The 22,008-nt window shown below is 42.1% G+C and overlaps 1 protein-coding gene across 1 annotated transcript in view; it reads left to right on the forward strand.

The window, feature by feature from the left end:
- LOC145390424 (androgen-induced gene 1 protein-like) overlaps positions 1-19,915 on the forward strand; it is a 41,453-nt gene extending 21,538 nt beyond the window's left edge. Inside the window, exons 3-5 of the mRNA XM_080265353.1 lie at positions 2,091-2,308; positions 12,826-12,977; positions 19,481-19,915. Of these exons, the coding sequence (XP_080121479.1) occupies positions 2,091-2,308; positions 12,826-12,977; positions 19,481-19,524 (414 nt within the window). The 3' untranslated portion in view covers positions 19,525-19,915. The remainder of the gene's footprint in view (positions 1-2,090; positions 2,309-12,825; positions 12,978-19,480) is intronic.
- Positions 19,916-22,008: the final 2,093 nt, after the last annotated feature.

Below are 22,008 nucleotides of genomic sequence, written 5' to 3' on the forward strand. Positions count from 1 at the left end.
CCAACTCCTTGTCGGATGGATGTGCAGGTGCATCGTCCAGAAGGAGAGCCTTTACCTGGTTGCATGGGATTCCCAGTGTGTTCGTCTGATAATGGATGACCTCCTTGATGAAGTGCTGGTGAAACTAGTCTTTGAATTTCTTGGCTGTGAACCGAGCCTTCAGAGAATGGTACCAAACAACAGACAGGACATCCTTCAACCCACGAAGGCACCGAGGCTACTTTGCATGGCCAACAATAACAGGCTTCAGCCAGTGCATGCCATTAGCATTGGCACAACACAAAGCAGATATCCGCTGCTTGGAGAGCTTGCGTTCAGGTACACGCCTCTCCATCTCCTCTGCTAGGGTGTTCGTGGGCAGTGAGCGATAGAATAGTCCAGTTTTGTCAGCGTTGTAGACGTGACCGAGAGTGAGGCCCTCCCTGCCGATCATGCCCTTCACCATCTGCTGAAACTCTTCTACTCCCTCCTTGTTGGCATCGAAAGCTTCGCCATGGGCCTTATGGTTGGTAAGTGCATGTCGTAACTTGAAAGCGAAGAGCCATATTTTGGATGCCTTGAAGTCTGAGGTGTCATGTAACCTTGCAAACTTCTCAGCAGCAGCCTTCAGCTCCGTACCATGCACCAGCACACCAGCAGCACGTTGTTGACGATGCCAAATCAGCGTGGAACAGTCGACTTCTGCAAACCTGAGAAGGTACATAATCTTCCTTTGCACATTGCGTTTGGTCTTCAGTGCGAAGTCTGCTGTGTACTGGTTGAGTTTGTCCTGGGATTTCTTGATATCGAACAAGGTAGAGTGGGCCAGGTTGAATTCTCGGAGGATGCGGGAAGTCAACCGTCCCACACCCACCTTGTCCAATATCTCCCTCTTCTCCAGAGTCGGAACTACTCGTTTCCTCTTGTTGGGTGGTGAGGCCATCGTCACACACACGAGTAAGAGGCAGCAGTGGAACAACAGGCCTGCAGCAGGTAGGGCACCACCACAAAAGTGAGCACATGGGCAGCCATAACAACGAGCGTGCAGTCACGACGGTAGATAGGCGGGGAATGGGGACGATGCAGGGGCGCTCTAGTGGACGTCGGAGGAAGTATGCCCCAGAACACAGCTGTTCATCACTGTGCAGCAAATTCAAAGTAGGGTTGAAAACGTCCCCCCCCCAAAATGTCCGGGACTTAGGGTGTCCGTGACTTGGGCATCCAGGTCTTACAGGGATTACTATTAGCATTTACCGCTGCCTGACTTTCACTAGCAGGAGATAAGCTGATTGCCATTTAAAGACTTCCATTGCATTTGGTATGGTGCAGTAACTCCATATTTCTTGTGTGTGTACATACCTGACCCACAGAATGGCTAATTTACTGTTTATTTATTATATGCCTATGATAGTGCACACTTATCTAAGTCTGCACTGTTGCAATCTTGTAGGAATATCGAAATCATAAATAGTGATGCAGTATGTGTGTGTATGTGAAACAAGTGGAAAAAGGTGTCAGGTTAATATTGATAGTGGTTACATGGTAATTTACTCGAATGTCAGTTGCACAGCGCTTTGACGGTGACAAATTTTTAAAAAGAAGTACAGTACAGTATTTTAGGAACCTGGAGCCTACCAACAACTCTGTTTTTGTTAAATGTGAGTAAAAACCATCAGCCAATGATGTCTGACTAGTGCTGTTGTAAGGTTAAGGAATATTTACTGTATTTTCACTTGCCATAGAACTTCAGTCATACACTGTTGAGTTTCCAACAGCTTGACTGTCTTTGAAAACACATGCAAAGACTGTTATTAACTTGTTTCAGTCAGTAACTTACAGAACTTCTGAATAGCTCTCCTATTTTTATGTCTTTCCCTTTCTGGTGCCAGGATCCTACTCCTCTCTCTCTCTCTCTCTCTCTCTCTCTCTTTTTTTTTTTTTTTTTTTTTTTTTTTTAATGGGAAATAAGGTTATCATGATGAAAATGATGATAATGGTGATGATGATGATGATGATTTGAAGTTTAATATATAGTTTTGATATACTCTGTTTTTATCAGGAAACACTACTTGTTCACAGAATTACGAAATAATTTTGTCTTTTTCTTGCAGTTTGTACCACTCATATTCTGGAGTCTTTATTTGGTGGATCGAGAGCTTATCTTTCCATCCTCCATGGATGTCTGGTTCCCCGGCTGGTTGAACCACATCATGCATACGCTACCTGCTGTAGGAAGTCTGGCTGAGCTTATCCTAATCCAACACCATATTACCACTGGCATCAAGTCTTATGTGCCCATCTTAGTGGCCTACACCTGCTACTTATCATGGTATGGTAATTTTTGTGTAGTTTTGTGCTTTGGTAAACTATTAGTATATCTCTGTTGAGATTTACATTATAGTACCGGTACTATGTTAGTCTGATCCCTGACAACTTAGTAATGAACAACACAGCAGGAAACAGATCTTGTTTGAGATGTAAGTCTCATCATGTTTTGTGTCTTATCCCTGAGGTCACACTTTATGACCACATCGTAGGTCGTTTGGTCTGCCTTTTGCAACCCTACCTCTGATGTTCACACTTCTCCTCTTCCGCACCCAGTTGTCATCCACCATCCTCTTAACGTGTCCAAACCATCTCAGTCTACCCCTCCTTGTCACAACACAAATACATTCAGGTCCCTTCCTTCCCCTCAACTCTTCAATCACTAAACAGAGGCTCTGCATGCTGCTTTAAGTCATCATCATTATCATAGTTGCTGTTGTCATCATTGTTGTCTTTGTCGCCATTGTCAGAGCTGTCTTTGTTGTTGTTGTCGTCATGATGATGATGATGATGATTATTATTATTTATATCGTACAGTATCGTTTATAATGGTCCCAACACATAAATAGTGACTGTCCACACTGCTCGGTCTCTGGCACCCTCCCTGTTCCACATCTTATCGGTGAGGCCACACTCTATGGCCTTGTCCCAGGCCTTTTTTAGTCTGCCTGTTGCAACCTTTCCCCCGACGTTCACACTTGTCACCTTCCGATCTGCCCTTCATCATCACAACACCAGTACATTCAGATCTCGTCCTTCCTTTAAACTCCTGAATCGTAATTATAGCCCTCCAGGCCTCGCATTAAAGGATGCACTACACAGCCATCTGATCATTGTCATTTCTGTTCGTTTGAGCCTGTGAGTATCTTCATTCTTTACTGTCCAGATGTCACTATCATACAACATTACACTCGAGGCACATTCTGCATACAGAGATCCATTAGGATGGAGGAATAGTCCTTTCATTGTTAGAAGAGGCAACAGTTCCCTGAATTTCCTTCAACCATTCTTTACTTCAGCCCCATCTCCAGCACATAACATATTCCTCAAATAACAAAACTCCTCTGCACACTCATTATGATGATGATGATGATCAGTCTATCTATCTATTGGCAGACGCCTTAATCCCGTAAGGGGTGGCCACAAACAAATCACCTCCATGTTGCCCTGTCCCCTGCCATTTCACTGCCCTGCTCCCAGCTCACACCCCCCACTCCATCCCGTCATCTCATCCTTAGCCTCCTCCTCCCTCTCCCCCCCTCCACCTCACTCACGTACACTCTTCTCATCAGTCTCTTGCTCTCCATCCTCTCAACATGGCCAAACCACCTCAGTGTTTCTCCTAAAACTTGCTATCACATCCACATCCACACCACAACACTCCTTCACATCCTCATTTGTCAGTCTGTCTCTCCATATGACTCCACATGCTCCTCTCAAATAACTCATTTCTACTGCTCTCACTCTTGACTTGTGTCCCTCCAACAAGGTCCAAGCTTCACTTCCATACATTAGAGTTGGTATCACAACACAGTACTGTCATGCAGTAACTTTTTCACGTCCATGCTCGCTTTCCTGTTTCTTATTACTGCTTTCAAGGAACCAGCAATGTTTCTTCCTTGTTGTACCCATTCAAGCACTTCACCCTCCAAAATTCCATCTTACTCATCACATTACCCAAGTACTTAAACGTACTCACATTTTCCATTTCCTCCTCATCGAACCCCACTGTACATACACTGACTTCACTTCTCTCAAAGACCATAACTTTACTCTTTTCTGCATTCACCTTTAAATTCCGAGTTTCACACACTCTCCCAAACTCATCCACCAAGCCTTGCAGCTCCCCTTCGTCTTCACTTAACAACGCAGTATCATCAGCAAACAACAGTACAGAGAGTTTCCAAACACTGCCCTCACTCATTAGGACCACTCCAACATCCACTGACCTACCTTGTACAGTATCTCTTTTATAACCCCATCCACATACAGATTGAACAACCATGGAGACATGACACATCCCTGTTTCAACCCAACCTTCAAACAGAAAAACTCACTCAGTTCACTATCCACACACACTGCAACATGGCACCCTCATACGTACTCTTCACAGCATTCAACAACTTCCCATCTACTCCATATATTCTTAATACTTTCCACAATCCTTGTCTATCCACTCTGTCATATGCTTTCTCCAAATCCATGAAGGTCGCATACAACTTCTTTCCCTTCTCTAGACAGTTTTCCACTAAAGATCTAAGAATGAATATCTGATCAACACAACCTCTTCCCTTCCCAAAGCCTCCCTGTTCTTCTCCTCTGTCATTTCCCTAACTCTGTCAATAAGTATCCTACCGTATACTTTGCCTATTACACTGAAAAGACAAATGCCCCTATGATTACCACACACTTCTTTTTCCCTTTTTCCTTTGTACAAGGGAATAATTATATCTGACTTCCAATCCTCCGGGACTTTACCTTCCTCCCAGGCCAATCTGCACATCTTCAACATCCGTTCTACTACTATCTCTCCCCCATGCTTCAGCATTTCACCACACACCATGAATTCCTGGGGCTTTCCCCATTTTGGCTTTCTTCATTGTTTCCACAACTTCCATCCTACTGATTTCTTCCTGTCTTCTCACCTCCCTCCTTCTCCCAGCCATTCCCCACCACTTATACCCACATTACTTTTATTCTCTATGTTCAACAATTCATTAAAGTGTTCTCTCCATCTGCTCACTTTTTCTCCATCTCAACTAGTAATCTACCATTTTTTTCTTTCACTCATCCACTAAGTTCGTTGCCACCCTATCTGACTCTCTTCACCACTTTCCAGAACATTTTCTTACATTCCCTTCACTTGATAATCAAATTACTTCCAAATTCCTGTTCCACTCTCTTCTTACTCTCTCTTACTAATCTTTTCACCTCTCACTTCCTCTCTACATATAACTCTTTCTTCTGTCTCTCAACTTCTTCCATGCCCCTATTTCTCATCCATTCATTATATGCTTTCTTCTATTGTGCCACAGCCTGTCTCACCACTTCCAATTTCCACTCAGTTAATGCTGGTGTGGCGCAGGGATCAGTTCTGGCGCCAACCCTATTTCTGGTTCATATTAATGATCTCTTATCTGTCACCCACAGTCCCATTCACTCATATGCAGATGACTCAACACTACATAGTTCATTCACACTAAGACACCCACTTACTAAGTGTAATATCTCTGCCTCTCAACTCAGTACAGCCATCTCCATAAATCGAGATCTGTCTACGATCAGTGAATGGGGACAGAACAACCTTGTCTCTTTTAATGCAAGTAAAACTAAATATATACAGTTTACTAATAGACAGATATTGCCAGATTCGTACATTACCTTCAGTGCTACTAATATTCCCATCTCCAAAAGTATTGAAATTCATGGTGTCTCACTTAACAGTGCCCTCAGCTGGACCTCTCATGTCAGATCACTTGCTAAAACCGCCTCAAAGAAACTTGGATTATTGTACAGAGTCCGTAACTTTTTCACTGATGAGCAGTTAGCTATAATTTATAAGAGTCATGTGCGCTTTCAACTTGAATATTGGTCACCCTTGTGGAATGGATGTGGAGAGGTTGCATTAAAACAACTAGACAATATTCAGAACAAAACTGTTAGAATCATTAACAACCCTGTCATTACAAATAAACTACCTCCCCTACAAGTAAGAAGGAATGTTGCCTCCCTTGCATTATTTTACAGATATTTTTTTGGCAAATGCTCAGACGAAGTTGCGTCCATGATGCCACCTCTCCATGCCTTCCCTCATGCTACACGGGCATCTGGTAGCGCTCATGACTGGAATGTCACTCAGCCATATTATAGAACTTCTGCCTATCAGAATTCTTTCATTCCCCGAACTGCATCTCTCTGGAACTCGCTTCCCCAGAGTTGTTTCCCTCCAAATTTCTACCCACAGCTGTTCAAGTCTAACTGTTACAGATATTTTATGAACAGAGGACACCAGTAATCTGGTGTATGGATTATTTTTTTTATTCATCTGTTTTTCCTTCCTCCGTTCTGTTATTTATTTAAAAAAAAAAAAAAAAAAAAAAAAAAAAAAAAAAAAACATTCTGTTCCTTGTACCCCTTTCGTCTTCTCTTCACCCCACACACCACCTCACATGCTGCACATATTTCCTCTGTGAATATCTTGCACACACCTTACACATCCCCCATCTGCTCTAATTCATATTTACCTAATCGTTCCTCCACTTCTCTCTTCTATTCTGCCTTTTTCTCATCCTCTTGTAACCTTTCCATTCTCCTTACATCTACTCCTTCCTCCCGTCCTTCCCTTCTTCTATTTCTCCATTTTGCTTGGACCTTGATTCTGATCACCACCAAGTGGTGGTCAGAAAGTCCACTCCCCCAACCTTTATATGCTCTTGCATCCATTACACATCATCGCATCCTTTTATCCACACACACATAATCAATCATTGCCTTCCTTTCATTCAGTTCACCACCCACCCTTCTCATCACTCGCCATGTATACCTGTGAATCATTTTGTGCCTGAAGAGGGTATTGGCTATCACCAACCCCCTCCCATTGATGAGGAAATCCAGATGTGTGTCAACACTATCACTGGCATGAGGTAGTCTGACCTTGCTGGTAGACTCCTGGACTTCCTCTTCAACTGTTGCCTCATCTACAGTCACTTCTGCCACAATTTCCTCTTTGGACAGGATTTGGTAGCCAGGGTCACTAGCATCCATATCCATCCATTCATGGATGTCCTCCATGCCCATTTTGGCCTCACCTGTTTGGTGAAAGGCCTCCCTGCACTTCTCTGCAATGAAGCCCTCAAAATCTGCTGTCTTGTCCTGTTGCTGCTGTTTGTGCTCCCTCTGGCTGAGTATCGCATGCCACACATGAATTAGTGTCCTGGTGGCCACAAGGTCCCATGCCTTCCTGAATTTCAGCACAGTGTCATGCATGTTATGTGCTATATTTCTTCCATGCCTCAACACTGTGCTGCTTTTTGGTTTCGTTTCCTTCCCCTGGCTCCATTTCTACCACCAGAATGTTGTCCAGCATCAGTCTCCTGTAATGTTGCTTGAAGGTGTTAATGATCCCCTGGTCCATGGGCTACAGGATGGAAGTTGTGTTAGCAGGAAGGAACATGGTCTTGATTTTCCAATCTTGGGTGGTCAGCACTTCTCTGAGGGATGGGGTGGGGCCTGGTCCAGCAGCAACAGAGCTCCAACCCTACCTAGCCACATACTGTGCTCCCTTGTCTGGTACCCCTTGACTGTGGGCAGAAAGTATTAGAAAAACCAGTACTTGTTTATCCTGCTTGTGAATGAAGCCTTGGCATAGTCATCATAGTCCACATGCAAACTATTCATGATGGGCCTTATTACATGTGGTTGCTTCACATTGCCCACCACCATTGGCCTCAGTCGGTGCAAAGCATTGGCATTTGCGTACAACAGCACAGACACTCGTGATTTGCTCTGCTTATGGCCTGGCACGCTGAACTGGTTTTTCTCGGCATGTGTGGTGTTAGGCAGGGCTTTCCAAAAAAGCTCTGTTTTGTCTGCATTATAAATATGCCAGTCCTGAAGGCCTGTCTCTCTTATCTTCTTTAGGTCTTCAATGAAAGGCTGAGCACTTTCAAGTCAGCACTGCACCTCTCACCCACAGTTTTTCTGTGTGTAATGTCATGGGGGGAGGGTGGTCAAATGGTGGGTGATATAGCGACTTGAAGGTGTTTTGTCTGCAGCCACCCTTTGCGGGATTAGGGCATTGGGCTATAGATAGATAGATAGATAGAATGTCATGTCGCCTAGAGAATCTACTTATCTACTCATCATTAGCCACAAAGTCCTCAATTCTGAGTATCTCTTCAAACCTCAGTGCAGCATTCCTTATCTCAGGCCCATGTACAGGCAAGCCCTGGGCTCTTTCCTGCTTGTTCCAGCTGCACATCGCATCAAATTTTTCAAACTTCGTTTCCCCCCCCCCCCCCCAGAGAGTGCCCTTACAACATTTTTTATTTTTCACTACCACTAGCACCCACCTCTGGTTGCAATTTCAGTTTTTTTATTTCGTCCTGTGTTTGCGTAGGTCAAACACTTGGGTTTTCTTTACCCCATACTCTTTCATTACCGCCCCTGGGCTAACTCCGCTCTTCATCATCTCCATTATTTCCAGTTTCCGGGGAAGAGAATGCCTCACCCTCTCCTTTTCCTGAATCTTAGGCATGGTTCATAAAAGCGTTAGTTCACTGAAAAAATAAAATAAATAAATAAATAAGGCCGCAATACCAAGGCAAAGCCGCACACTCGTGGAGTTATTGCTAACAATTGGGTGATCACGTGAACGCTGTATGGGCCGCGTGATGTCACTGAGTCCCCGCCATTACCACTACCCAGGCAGGTTGGCGGGGATGTGTGACAGCACTGCACACCACCGACCTGGGGACACACTCAGTTTACAGAAATTTTTCCGTTAAATTGATGGTTTTCGGGACAAAATTTTCTTTAAGGAATTATACTCAGTTTTACAGAAATTTTCCTTTAGATGGGGGAGGGAAAACTATGGAAATTTTTTTTCCTCTACATTGGTTTTCGTTAAATCGAGTGTATACTGTATAAAATTTTTAAAATTACCTTCCAGAATAACAAAATACAGTAAGATCTCACTATAACGGACTAATTGGGGCCCAAACCATTCTGAAAAATGCAAAATTCCGATAAAAGTGACATCTGGACTTCCCCCTGCTAAGCCGGACTTTTTCCGGTGTGTCAGACATTAGTCCGGATCACATGAACAGTTTTTAAACTGTTTTGACTACCATTGTGGTACTGTACTGTGTTATAATTTCACTACATTAATCAAATGGTATAATATATATAATGATAGTGTACTGTACACTGATAAACATGTCTTTTATTTATCTTATTGTGGTGAACATAGCTGAAGTGGTCAGGCAGTCTGGACTGCTTCTGGCTTTATCGGACTTTTTCTGATATACAGGAATTTAGTCAGGTAGCTCCTCGAGTCCGATAAAAGCAAATTCCGGTCTGTTGAAGTCCATTATATTGAGGTTTTACTGTATGAGATTTTTAAGAAATATGCAAGTAAATAATGATTAATACAGTTTATCTTCACCGATTGGCATTGATTAGGCTGTCTTATTTGAAAATTCTAGAAAACTTAGATTTTTATCAACCTGCAGTCTTTGGGTTGTGCCCGTGCTTTAAAAGCATGCCCAAAGTTAAATTCTGAGATTGAGAGGACGTCCATAGAAATCATCATAAGACTTTCCAGTGTTTCGGTGTTCAGCCTATTCCTAAGGTGAGTTTTTATCAGGTTCTGCCGACTGAATGTTTGCTCACAGTTTACAGAACTCACTGGGAGGGTCAGTAATAAGTAAGCAAGCTTGGTGACCAATGGTAAGTCTCAGTCTTAACAGCAAAATTACTGATGGACTCTGATGACTTTTTAATCTCTGCAGATTGTTTCTTGAGCAGATTTCCTAAGCTTTGGAATTCTAATACATAGTCAGCCTGTCTATCATCACCTAAAAAGCTAGTTTCATCATATTCCTTCATGACAGTCTCCAGGTTTGAATGAACAAGCTTCACAAATCTTTTGCTTCACTATAGTACTTTTAATGATCAAACAAATTTCTAAGAGCATTCTTAACTTCTGCATCAGCATGATCAGAAAACCTTGACTTAAGGTTGTCCAGCAGAGCATTACAGAATTTGGAACAAGCCAGAGATGCTTCAGTTCTAAGTTTACTAAACATCTTCGACCAAATGTCCACAGTAATCAAAGGATGAATCAAGATCCAAGTTGACAGGTTCAGGAGGCACCATTTCTTGGAATTCTGACACATTAGGCCCTGGTAAAGACTGTAACTGCTGTATAGAATCTATGGATACTTGCAGCAATGGCATTACATTGGAATATACTAATCTTGATGACTGAAAAGATTTACATTGAATGAACATGTGTTTTAGAATATCTGCTAGGGCACACGTTACATAGAGAAACTTAAAATCTGATATGGACTTGTCATTACATAAGGGAATAAAAAAAAATAAAACCTGCCTGCAAATACAAAATTCATTTCATGCAGACATTGTCGAATTGCTCAGGTTGTTCAAAGCCATCATGTAAACATTTCGAAGGGCAGCAGTAGCAGATTTTTCCGATTTCCTGATTGACTTCTCACAGGCTTGGGTATATTGTTTCCATTCATTTATTTTACATTCTGCATGAAGATGGCAGTTGGGCCCTGGACAAGAGAAGAAAAACAAATTAATGAATTAAAAAGGGTGAACTTTCACTCATTGTGATTTATTGAAGTTCTATAGCAAGCAACAAACAACCATTACATGCGTCATGGATCAGGAACAGAGAAGAGAACCACTCTTTTTCCTTCATTTAAGCCTAATTAATTGACAGTCATCTGCAGCCTACATTACAGTCAATATTGTCAACTAGAGTTTTCCTCTGAAAACATAAGCTTAAGAAAGAAGACTACAAAAATAACAAAGCGAAACCTTCCTGATCGTTTCTCATGAAGGGTGGTTCTCTTTGTCTTCTGCATTTTACAGCCATTGCCAGTAAAGATATTAAACATGTTCCTGACACACTCGATAAGATATTGCACATCTTTTGCATTGCACAGGAGCTAAGGATGATTGTAGCACCAAATGGTCAGGAATTTGTGCCAGTGTTTCTGGTCTTTTTGCTTCCCAGATGTCTGTTGAGCAGGTGTAGGGTCTGAAGTTTCAGTAGAACTGGCAAGGCTGTTTTCTACACCATAAGCATCCTCAGTTATTTCATCAGATATGATTCGAGAATCGGTGACAAAATCAACAATTCGCCATTTTCTCTGAGTTCTTGTTGTCAGAGGCAAATTTGCCAACATTCTCAGTTACATACGCTATGCAAGGTCTGTTTCACTGTCACTTACGGCATCCTTTTGCAGTCAAAAGAATTGGTCTAGTGTTCTATGTTTTGCTTTTCCAGGTGTTTTTCATGAGAAGCTGGTCTTTTCCATAGTGTAGTGTGGTAGGAAGGTGGTAGGATGTGCCTCACCAGCACTGAATTCCATGCGACCTCTCGTGCAAATGTTGTCTTTGCTCTGATTGGCTAGATCACTGTAGGTAATGGTATTATCTTCATAAACAATACTATTGCCAAAAAATGAGACATCAACATCACATATGCAGGAAAGTAATGCAGGCAGGTAAGGTGGTGGGAGATGCGGTGCTGAGATGCATTCTGGACAACAGACACAGCGAGTGTGGATGAGCGCAGGCCAGCCTGCCAGGCAGGCAGTGCGCTAGTGTGGGTGAGGGATGGCGAAAGGACAGGGAGGGAGACGTGCCTGGCAGCGCTGAGAGTCGGCCAGGCAACTTTGACCTTTCGATAGGGATGCGGACAGCCATTTTTGCTCAGGTGGTGGGTTAGGGTCTTTTAGCAGCGTGCAGCTTGAGAGGCTAGCCAGGCAATTTTGACCGTTTGGTGACGAGGCGGACGACCATTTCTGCCCAGCTGGTTGGGGGAGTTGGAGATGGGGAGAAGTGAGGGGATGGAGAAAGGACAGGGGGAGCTGCGTGCTCAGACATGTGCGTTTCAAACCTAGGAAGTGGCAGAGTGTTCAGACTAGTGAATTGACGGCCGTTAGGATTGTGGGAATGCTCCCCAATTTCTTTTGTTTGATGTAGTGAATGTTCAGTTATTGGGGTGCCAGATATTGGAGTATTCCTGCATTCACTCACTTCCCACTCACTCTATTACTCACTCACTATCCATACACATTTTCAGTTGCTTACTTCCTGCTAACTCTTTCACTCTCACTCCTCACTGTCTTGTACTGCTTTAGAATATGGGCCAGACTGATCAAAAAATGCCTAGGTTGGTTTAATAACCCAGTCCAGTTCCAATATACAGTACACATATTCCCAGTTTCATATCCATTGACTTTCTTGGGCACCCTGCCTCTCTCTGTATACTATGAATATTCCCACATATCTCACTTAGGTGACTGGAGGTTTTTAATCATATAAGACAGTCAGAAGCATTAGTTGGTCTCATACTCATAAATGTTTTGACTGTTGTATACCCCTAAATATTTTGACTGTTGTAATTAGCCAACAAGGGTTATTATGAGATGTGGTAGTTACACCCTATTATGGTTTATTCAGAGTTTATTAAGTAAGATTTTTAGGATTTTATTAACATGAAAAGCCCACAACAGTATAAATTAATATTTTTCTCAGTATCGTGCATCTTCCAGTCTGGTATTAGTTGGCAAGTTGAGCATGAATGTACTGTATAAGCTCATAAATCAGAAAACTGAAAAGATCATACAGGCTGTGTGCAGAATTATTCAGAGTCAATTAAGTTATAGGATTAATACTTGAGCCATGTGCATTGTGAGAAAGGAGTGATTGATCTGATGTTTCAGAGTTGTAATATTTTCACTATGTTATATTCCATTTCAGGATGTGCTACATTGCATACACTGCGGGAATGTGGGTATATCCTGTGTTTGAAGTACTGGACTTCAAACTAAGATCAGCTTTGATGTCGTTTTTATTGCTGCCAAGCCTCTTCCTTGTGTATTTGTGTCCAAAAATCCACCAGCTTGTTTGGGGTAAGTTTTGGTGTCATACAGTTTATTTTCATCCCTTCTACATCTTACTCAGTTCCTCCTCCTCCTCCCCTGCATAGATGGAGTAAAGATAGTAGCATATATTATCGTGTACTTTTAGGATTAGTCACCAGGTTACCACTATTGGATGAGTGAATGATAGATGCCCTCATCTGCCCCATACACAACTTGTACCTTTCCTTCGCGCTGGAGGTTTGCTCTCATTCAGCCTGTCCCAAAGAAGGGTTCCCCTTCCCATCTATATAACTATTACCCAATAGCTTCAACATCATGTGTTTCAAAAGTTTTCGAGTCTGTTCTTAACAAAAAAAATTTTAACGCATTTTTCCTATCACAACAATCTTTCTAATAGTCAGTATGGGTTCCACCAGGAACACTCCATTGGCGATCTTACCTACCTTTCAGACTCCTGGCCATCCTCCTTTCAGGACTTTGATGAAAGCTTTACCATTGCACTTGACAGCTCAAAGGCTTTTGATTGAGTCAGGCATAAATCTTTAACTTCCAAACTGCCCTCTTACGGTTTCCATCTATCTGTGCCTTTTTCTCTTGCTTCCTTTCTGGTCGTTCTGTAGCAGCTGTAGTAGTAGTGTTCCTCAGGGCTTTGTCCTATCACGAACTCTCTTCCTTTTATTCATCAGTGACCTTCTAAGCTGTACACCTGACCCAGTCCACTCATACATTGATGACTCCACCCTTCACCTCTCCATTCACTTCCCGCAGCATCCATCTCAGCACTTCCTTCAGCAAACAAGGGATGAGGCTATGGCACTTAATGTCTGACTTGGCTCATATCTCTCATTGGGGTAAAAGTAACCTTGTTTTAATGCATCAAAAACTCAGTTCTTACACCTATAAACCAGACAAAATCTTCCACAGGAGTATCCTTTAATTTTTTACAATACCCAATTCAATCCTACATCGTCTTTAAACATACTTGGGGTTTAGTTTTCTTGGGATTTATTGTGGAGAGATCATATTACCTCTCTTGTAAAAATTGCTTCCAAGAGATTAGGTGTGCTGAGCCAATTCCATGTCTTCTTTATTACCCCTGCACAGGCGTTGACTATATACACGTGTTTTATTCACCCCTGTGTATAATACAACTCTCACTTTTAGAAAGGCTCCCCACATACAGCTCTTCTCAGCAAGGTGGAGTCTAAGGCTTTTCATCTCATTAACTCTCCCCTTTTTACTGGCTCCCTTCAACCTGTGTCCCTTCTCTGCACTGTTGCATCTTCATCTCTTTTCTGCCACTACTTCAAGTGTCACCGCTCCTCTAAACAGTTGCTTGCCTCCCTCACCACTATGGCAGGTGCATAGCACCCACTTAGCAAGAAACTGTCATCCCTTTTCTGCCTAACTCTTTAATGCAAGAGTTAACTGTTACTCCCAGTTCTTCATGTATTGAACAGGTCATCTCTTGAACTGTCTCCCTCTGTCTGTATTTCCTACTGCCTGTGATCGCCAGTCCTTCAAATGCAGTGTGTCCAGGTATCTCAAAATAAACGGATCTTGAATTTGGCTTTCTGTTGTTTTGGTTTTGTTATTTCTTGGAGGGAACAGTTTGCAGGCTTCTGGCCTTTGGTTTCTTCTTGCTTGCATTTAGAAAAAAAAAAAAAATCTTCCACTTGTACAGTTCCTCTCATTCAAGCTGTCTGGCATATTTTCAACATATGCATTATTTCAGTTTTCCATTACAGTTAAATTATCTCTATATACACTTCAACACCTGGTGGCATTCAATTTTTTCTACCATTTCACACCCATCTTCACTTCTTACAGTGTGTTATTTTAGGCAACACATACTTTCTGTCTGCATCACCAAAACTAGTCATGTTTAGTACTGCTCTGATGTAGTCATTCCCATTCATCAGATTTTCAGATTATTCTTTTCATTGACTCTTTATATCACTTCCAGTTCTTGTGCTCTTCCATTTTCATCCATTGCAGTTTCACTTTTTTCCACCTGTATTTCAGTATGGCTAAATATGCTTGCATTTAGAGAGAGAGACAGACAGAGAGACAGAGAGGTTATCATCTTTATACAAGACCTTGCAGTCCATTCCTTAGAAATACTGTGTATCTTTGTATTTACTTGTGTATGTACATCCAATTTTCTTTCATTCTAGTGTGAGTAAAATCCTGTGGAGGTTTCTTTTAAACTGCTCTACTGTAGTGTTGGTAACAACTTCCATGGGGAATCTTCCAGGTGGAGGGGCTCTTGTATGTAAAAAATTTTCACACATAATTATGAGTCTAGAAGAAATAGCAGCCAGATAATCTATTTCGTGGTCAGGAGGGCTGATAGGAGGTTAGTGAGAGGGATGTTAAAGTTATAGGGAGCGAGGAGTGTGTGCTGCAACACAAGTTTTTGATACGTGACATGGTGCTTAAGGAGTGGTTGGTGAAAAAGAGGACCTATGCATCTAGGAGGAAAATATGGAAGTTGAAAAACCAAGTAGTAAGGGATGTCTTGTATAGCGAAATGAGTTGATTGGTGGCTGAACAGGGAGATGCTGACAGAGGTGTTAAAAGAACAGTACAGAGTCCTCAAGAAGCACCTCTTGAGAATTAATGATTCAGTGTGTTGATGGACAAGGGGCCCTGCAGGATATAAAGTAACATGGTGGTGGGATGAGAGTGTAGAAGCTGCAGTTAAGGAGAAAAGAAGGCTTTTCCGGGAGTGGAGAAAGGATGGTAGCAGAGAGGAATACAGTACTTGGCTGCCAAACATAGGGCTAGAAGAGAGGTTTACAGGGCAAAGGCTGAATCTCAGAGACATTTACTAGGTAACCTAAATACAGGGATACCCCGCTATACGATACCCCACTACGCAATACCCCTGGGGGTAGGGTTTTTTTCAAGAATACTCCCCCAGTATCCCTGCTTGTCGTAAAAGGCGACTAAAAGGGTTGGCGGAGGGTTAGTGCCCCTCCCCGGAAAACAGCTAACTAAAAAAACAAACAATAAGCCTCGGACAAGGACTGACCAAACGATGACGACCAAGGACCGGACAAAGGACTTGGTTATCAGAACGTGGAATGTAAGGGGAGCGAATGATGAGTTGAAAGAGAGAGAGATTGTTCAGGTGCTTGAGGGTGCGAAAGTGGATGTATGTGGTATAACTGAAACAAAATGGGGAAGAGAAAGTGTGAGAGAATGGGAGTATGGATGGGGTATATGTGCAGGAGTAGGTGAGAATGAGAGGGCAAAGGAAGGAGTATGTATAGTTGTAAGTAAAAGATTGAAGAAGAACATAAGACAGTATGGATCAGTTGGGTCAAGGATTGTGTGGGTAAAGTTGAAAGTTGGAATACAAATGTGGGCGATTGCGTGTGTGTATGCGCCAATGCAAGATCGTGCTAGAAGAGTGAGAGAAGAGTTCTGGACAAATGTAGAAGTGTGCATGGAAAAGTTTGGAAGGAATGAGAGAGTGTTTTTGATTGGTGATATGAATGGTGAAGGTGGATGGAATAGTTGATGAGTGGGGTGTGCCTGCTGAGATAGATGAGAATGGGAGTGGGTTAGTGGACATTTGTGCTGGGAGGGGGTTGGTGATAGCCAATACCCTCTTCAGGCATAAAATGATCCACAGGTATACATGGCGAGTGATGAGAAGGGTGGGTGGTGAACTGAATGAAAGGAAGGCATTGATTGATTATGTGTGTGTGGATGAAAGGATGCGAAGATGTGTAATGGGTGCAAGAGCACATAAAGGTTGGGAGAGTGGACTTTCTGACCACTGCTTGGTGGTGGCCAGAATTAGAATTCAAGTAAGATGGAGGAATAGAAGAAGGGAAAGACGAGAGGAAGGAGTAGTTGCAAGGAGTGTGGAAAGTTACAAGAGGATGAGAAAAAGGCAGAGTATAAGAGAGAAGTGGAGGAACGATTGGGCAAATATGAATTGGAGCAGATGGGAGACGTGGAAGGTGTGTGTAGCATATTTACAGAAGAAGTATGTGCAGCATGTGATGTGGTGTGTGGAAGGAAGAGAAGACGGAGGGTGGTGCAAGGAACAGCGTGGTGGACTGAAGAGGTGAGACAGGCTGTGGCACAAAAGAAGAAAGCATACAATGAATGGATGAGAAATAGGGGCGTGGAAGAAGTTGAGAGGCGGAAGAGAGAGTTATATGTAGAAAGAAAGAGAGAGGTGAAAAGATTAGTAAGAGAGAGTAAGAAGAGAGTGGATGAGGAATTTGGAAGGAATTTGAGTGTAAAGTGGAGGGACTGTAAGAAAATGTTCTGGAAAGAGGTGAAAAGAGTAAGACAGGGTGGAAGTGAAGTTAGCAGGGGAGTGAAAGATAAAAATGGTAGATTACTAGTGGAGAAGGGAGAAAAAGTGAGCAGATGGAGAGAACACTTTAAGGAATTGTTGAACATAGAGGTTGGAAGTAATGCGAGTATAAGTGGCTGGGGAATGGCTGGGAGAAGGAGGGAGGTGAGAAGACAGGAAGAAATTAATAGGATAGAAGTTGTGGAAGCAATGAAGAAAGTTAAATTGGGGAAAGCCCCAGGAATTGATGGAGTGTGTGGTGAAATGCTGAAGCATGGGGGAGAGATAGTAGTAGAATGGATGTGGAAGATGTGCAGATTGGCCTGGGGGGAAGGTAGAGTCCCGGAGGATTGGAAGTCAGGTATAATTATTCCCTTGTACAAAGGAAAAGAGGAAAAAGAAGTGCGTGGTAATCATAGGGGCATTTGTCTTCTTAGTATAATAGGAAAAGTGTATGGTAGGATACTTATTGACAGAGTTAGAGAAAGAACAGAGAAATTAGTTGGAGAAGAACAGGGAGGCTTTGGGAAAGGAAGAGGTTGTGTAGATCAGATATTCATTCTTAGATCTTTAGCGGAAAAGTTTCTAGAGAAGGGAAAGAAGTTGTATGCGGCTTTCATGGATTTGGAGAAAGCATATGACAGGGTGGATAGACAAGGATTGTGGATAGTGTAAAGAATATATGGAGTAGATGGGAAGTTGTTGAATGCTGTGAAGAGTATGTATGAGGGTGCGAAGGCTGCAGTGCGTGTGGATGGTGAACTAAGTGAATTTTTCTCTTTGAAAGTTGGGTTGAAACAGGGATGTGTCATGTCTCCGTGGTTGTTCAATCTGTACATTTTTGCATCTAGAACAAGTAGAACAAGTAGCCTTTGGTAACATCTTGGCACCACTCAGTTTGCCATTTCTGTATTATTTAGTTCTATCTTTTTAAGGCAATGGTACTGGTTTGCCAAAGGTTTCAAAAATATGTGTGACCAATACAATAACTAATGCATAAAAAGATAAAAAAGAGAGGGAGGGGGGAAGGCAGGCATTGCTGTTTAAGTCAGTTAGACCCTTTCAACAACGTAATCAACCACCACATACCTGCATGTTCCCCACAGTAACAAAATGAAGCTTTCTCCTCTCATATTGTGCATCTCTCCATTAACCATTTAAGCAACCTGGAGAACAGTTCACAACCACATATCCAGCCACCAATCTATTATCATAACTTGTACAATCAAAGGAGGCCAAATCATACAATTCATCAGGGAAAAAAGCAACACACACACACACACACACACACAGAAAGTGAACATTATACATTTTAAACAACATTGTTAATTCACTGACCAGAACTTGTAAACCGAGCAACTGGAATTTTTTTTTTAGATACTCAAGATCACAGATTGAACAGCAGCAAATTTTGGAAGACAATAACAAACATCCGCAAATGAAAAAACTCACCTCTCCCAACTCCTGAGGCTGAACTGAACAATTGTAGAACCATACTATTCTTGGCATGAACAAACAAGCAGACAGCCTAATAAACTGTTGTGCGTAAGCCACAAAAATACCACATCTCAGTACAGCAGGGGGGGGGGGGAAGGAAACATGCACACACCTCATTTACTGTGCAACAAGTAAAGAAAGTTATAATAAATACTAAAAAACTCAAAGCAGCAGGACCAGGCCAGATCAGACACATTTACCTCAAACACCTTGACCACATGACAACATTTGTGATAGCCTGCTGGTTGGTAATGTAAGATAGCCAGCAGTCCTTGGTATGATCATCTGTCCATTCACTTTGAAAAGAAGTTTCTTTATGAAGCTGAATTAATGGCTATCTCTTTGTCTTTGTCTGCCTTGGTTTGACTGTAATCTGACTTGGGAGTACCTGTATCTGCCTCACTACTCTCCCATATATTAATTATTATTCTGTTTTTCAGCATTGCTTACTCACTGATTCAGTGATTCATACTGCTGTTTAGTAGAATTTGGAAAGAAACCATCTTTGTTATAGCATCTGGAGGGTAATGCATACTGTTATATACAGTATCTTGCTGCTGTGAGCAGATTCATGAGATATCACTACTGTAATGTTTAGATTTTGTGAGCAGGTTTGTTAGGGTACTTAGAAAAAGCTTACTAGAACAAGAAAGAAGTATTATTGGTAATTCAGTGGTAAATAATTTTACAGTGCTCTCCATTTGTATTTCAGGATCTCCCGAAGCTTCCAGAAAGAGGAAGGGAAAAAGAGAGTAGGTGTGGATGCTGTCAACTGGGCCACATTCACAACTGGTCTCATTGCTGATGCAGCTACCTAGTATAAATGCAGCCTTGCTGAGAAAGCCATAAAAGTTAGCTAATGAACAATATTGTCTGTATAGTGTGTTGAGGTGAAAAAAAATAATAATAATAATGTCTGAATTATATTGGCTAGATGAATATTTAGTTACTGCAGCGAATCAGTTTAATTTTCCAAAGATACGACCGTAACCAAGTTGCAGGTTATTTGCCTCTTTGTTTTGGCTAATTAATTGCTTGTATTGCACGTAATGTAGCTAGGAGTCAGTTTTATTGGTTGCATTAAATACAACCTTCTAAAGATAAGAGGTGCCATAAAAAAGTTTCAAGAATTGGAATGGAAAAAATAAAGGGCTTACCATACGTCCTGGTCCATATTGTCACCTTTGAAGTACCGTAAACTCTCAAATCCGTCACTGCAAAACCCAGCATGCATGATTATCTTTCAGAGCAAATGAGGGCCTTTTTTTTTTTAAATCCGCACGTAGCTCAAAATTCAAAATCTGAGCCATTTGGTGGGAATCCCATCGCCCAAACACTGCTGTAAAAGCGTCATCACCAAAACACTGCTTTTGATGTTGCCAGATTTGGAAATTATCTTTATGATTTCCTGTGCATATGTCCCTATATTTAGTTTTCTTCTTTTTCTTCTCATGTTCAGTATTATGTATATCCCTCCTCTCCAATGCATTTCTTACCCATTTCCTTATGTCTCTTGTCCCTGAATGGATGACAGTGTGTCTGTCACCCCCCCCCCCCCCTTTCCATGCTGCCACTCCACTCTGTCCTTCCACCACTGTAAAGCCACGTGAGAGCTGTGTAGATGGAATTTGTTGTGTGTTTTATCATCTCTGTCCTTCATCTTGTGCTGGTCTCCTGCCTTCTGTTGACGTGTCTCAGTGACACCTCCACCAGCCAAGTGCACCAGGAATGTCCTGTTTCTTGAAAGGAAGTTGGACATTACAGGAAATCTCAAAGAAAGATGGAGAATGAATCGGGCAGAGGGGGTGTTGTAAATTAGTGCAATATCACGTCTTATGCCACTACACCACATGAGCTTTATGCCACAAACCACATGGGATTTATTCTCTTGCTACTCACTGGTTACTTTATTCCCTTCCCCCCTTTTTTTTTAATTATTTTTTTTTTTACTGTATGTGTCATCATACCTTACACGTCTCTCTCCTCATGCTTGGGTAGGTCTGAATATCCTCTTTCTGTATGCTTTGCTAACCTGCCTTGCTCTGCCTAACTCTGCATCTAGGTGTCATTTGAACAATGCGTGTACAGTGTTAAGTATAGTAAACCCCACTGGACTGGATACTGGATTTAATGAACACTTTGAGGATTCCGGATGTATCGGATATATCATATGGTAAATAGGAAAAACCATGTGGACCTACTGGACAACTCTTGACCCACAAGACACATTTTTGCATTTAATGTGTAGTTATTATCTGTTCCAGGGAGTGTATGACACAGGCCTACCAGGTCGCTTCCCGAATGCTGGGTGACTCAGTCGCAGTTACAGTGCAGCCTTTAAAACTCAAAGTGCTTGTGTTCACAGACTTTGAACTTTTGAAAACTTTGAGCTTCAGATAAAGCATTTATTTGGCTATCCTTGTCTTAATTTTTGTAGTTTTGACATGCTTTTTTCTTGAACATGACACAAGGAAGGAAAGTAGCTGGTGCTATGAAGGCCTTGAGAAGAAACAGAGGCTTGAGTGTTGCAGCTGTGCGAGGCTTAGGTGAAGTAGTGTTAGTGCCAGCTTTAACATATGGGTGTGAGACTGGTGTGGCATGAAAATGAAAAGTCAAGAGTGAGAGCAGTGGAGATGGGACTTCTGAGGAATGTACATTGAGTACAGAGAGTGAAGATTTGTGAAAGATGCGGAGTGATAGACATCCCCCTAGTATGCGCCTATATGGGCGGCAGAGGACATCACATACTAGGAATTCACGTACTATGAATACCTAAACTAATGGGGAAAAATTACATATGGGCGGCACTCCCCTTCATGGGCAACCCTTGAGATGCCATTCAGACCTAAGTATTGTACTATACAGGGAAACTATCTAAGACATATTACCTAAGATAAAGTAAACCTACAAGATCATGGCTTTACTAAGTAAATTATTGGTGGTAGGTGGTGGTGACCATCATCCACTCACTTGATGTAGTGCTGCCTACTTCTTCCTTAGCCTTTATCATTCTTTTTCTGAGCCTGCCCTCCTCTCTTCCTATATCTCCCATCTTTCCTGTCACTTCTTATTGCTCTTCTTTCCTTTACAGTTGGCTTTACATTGAGTGACAAGCCAAATTTTTTCCTGTAAGCCAAGAAACCATTTACAGTGCTGGGTGGTAACCATATAACCAACCCATATGTGCTCCCTACATGTCAACAAGTGGGTTGGTGGAGGGTTAGTGCCCTTCCCTATAAA

Source organism: Coenobita brevimanus, chromosome 14, assembly GCF_032717465.1.
Source record: "Coenobita brevimanus isolate Jiangsu-jjx chromosome 14, ASM3271746v2, whole genome shotgun sequence".
NCBI classification, from domain to species: Eukaryota; Metazoa; Arthropoda; class Malacostraca; order Decapoda; family Coenobitidae; genus Coenobita; species Coenobita brevimanus.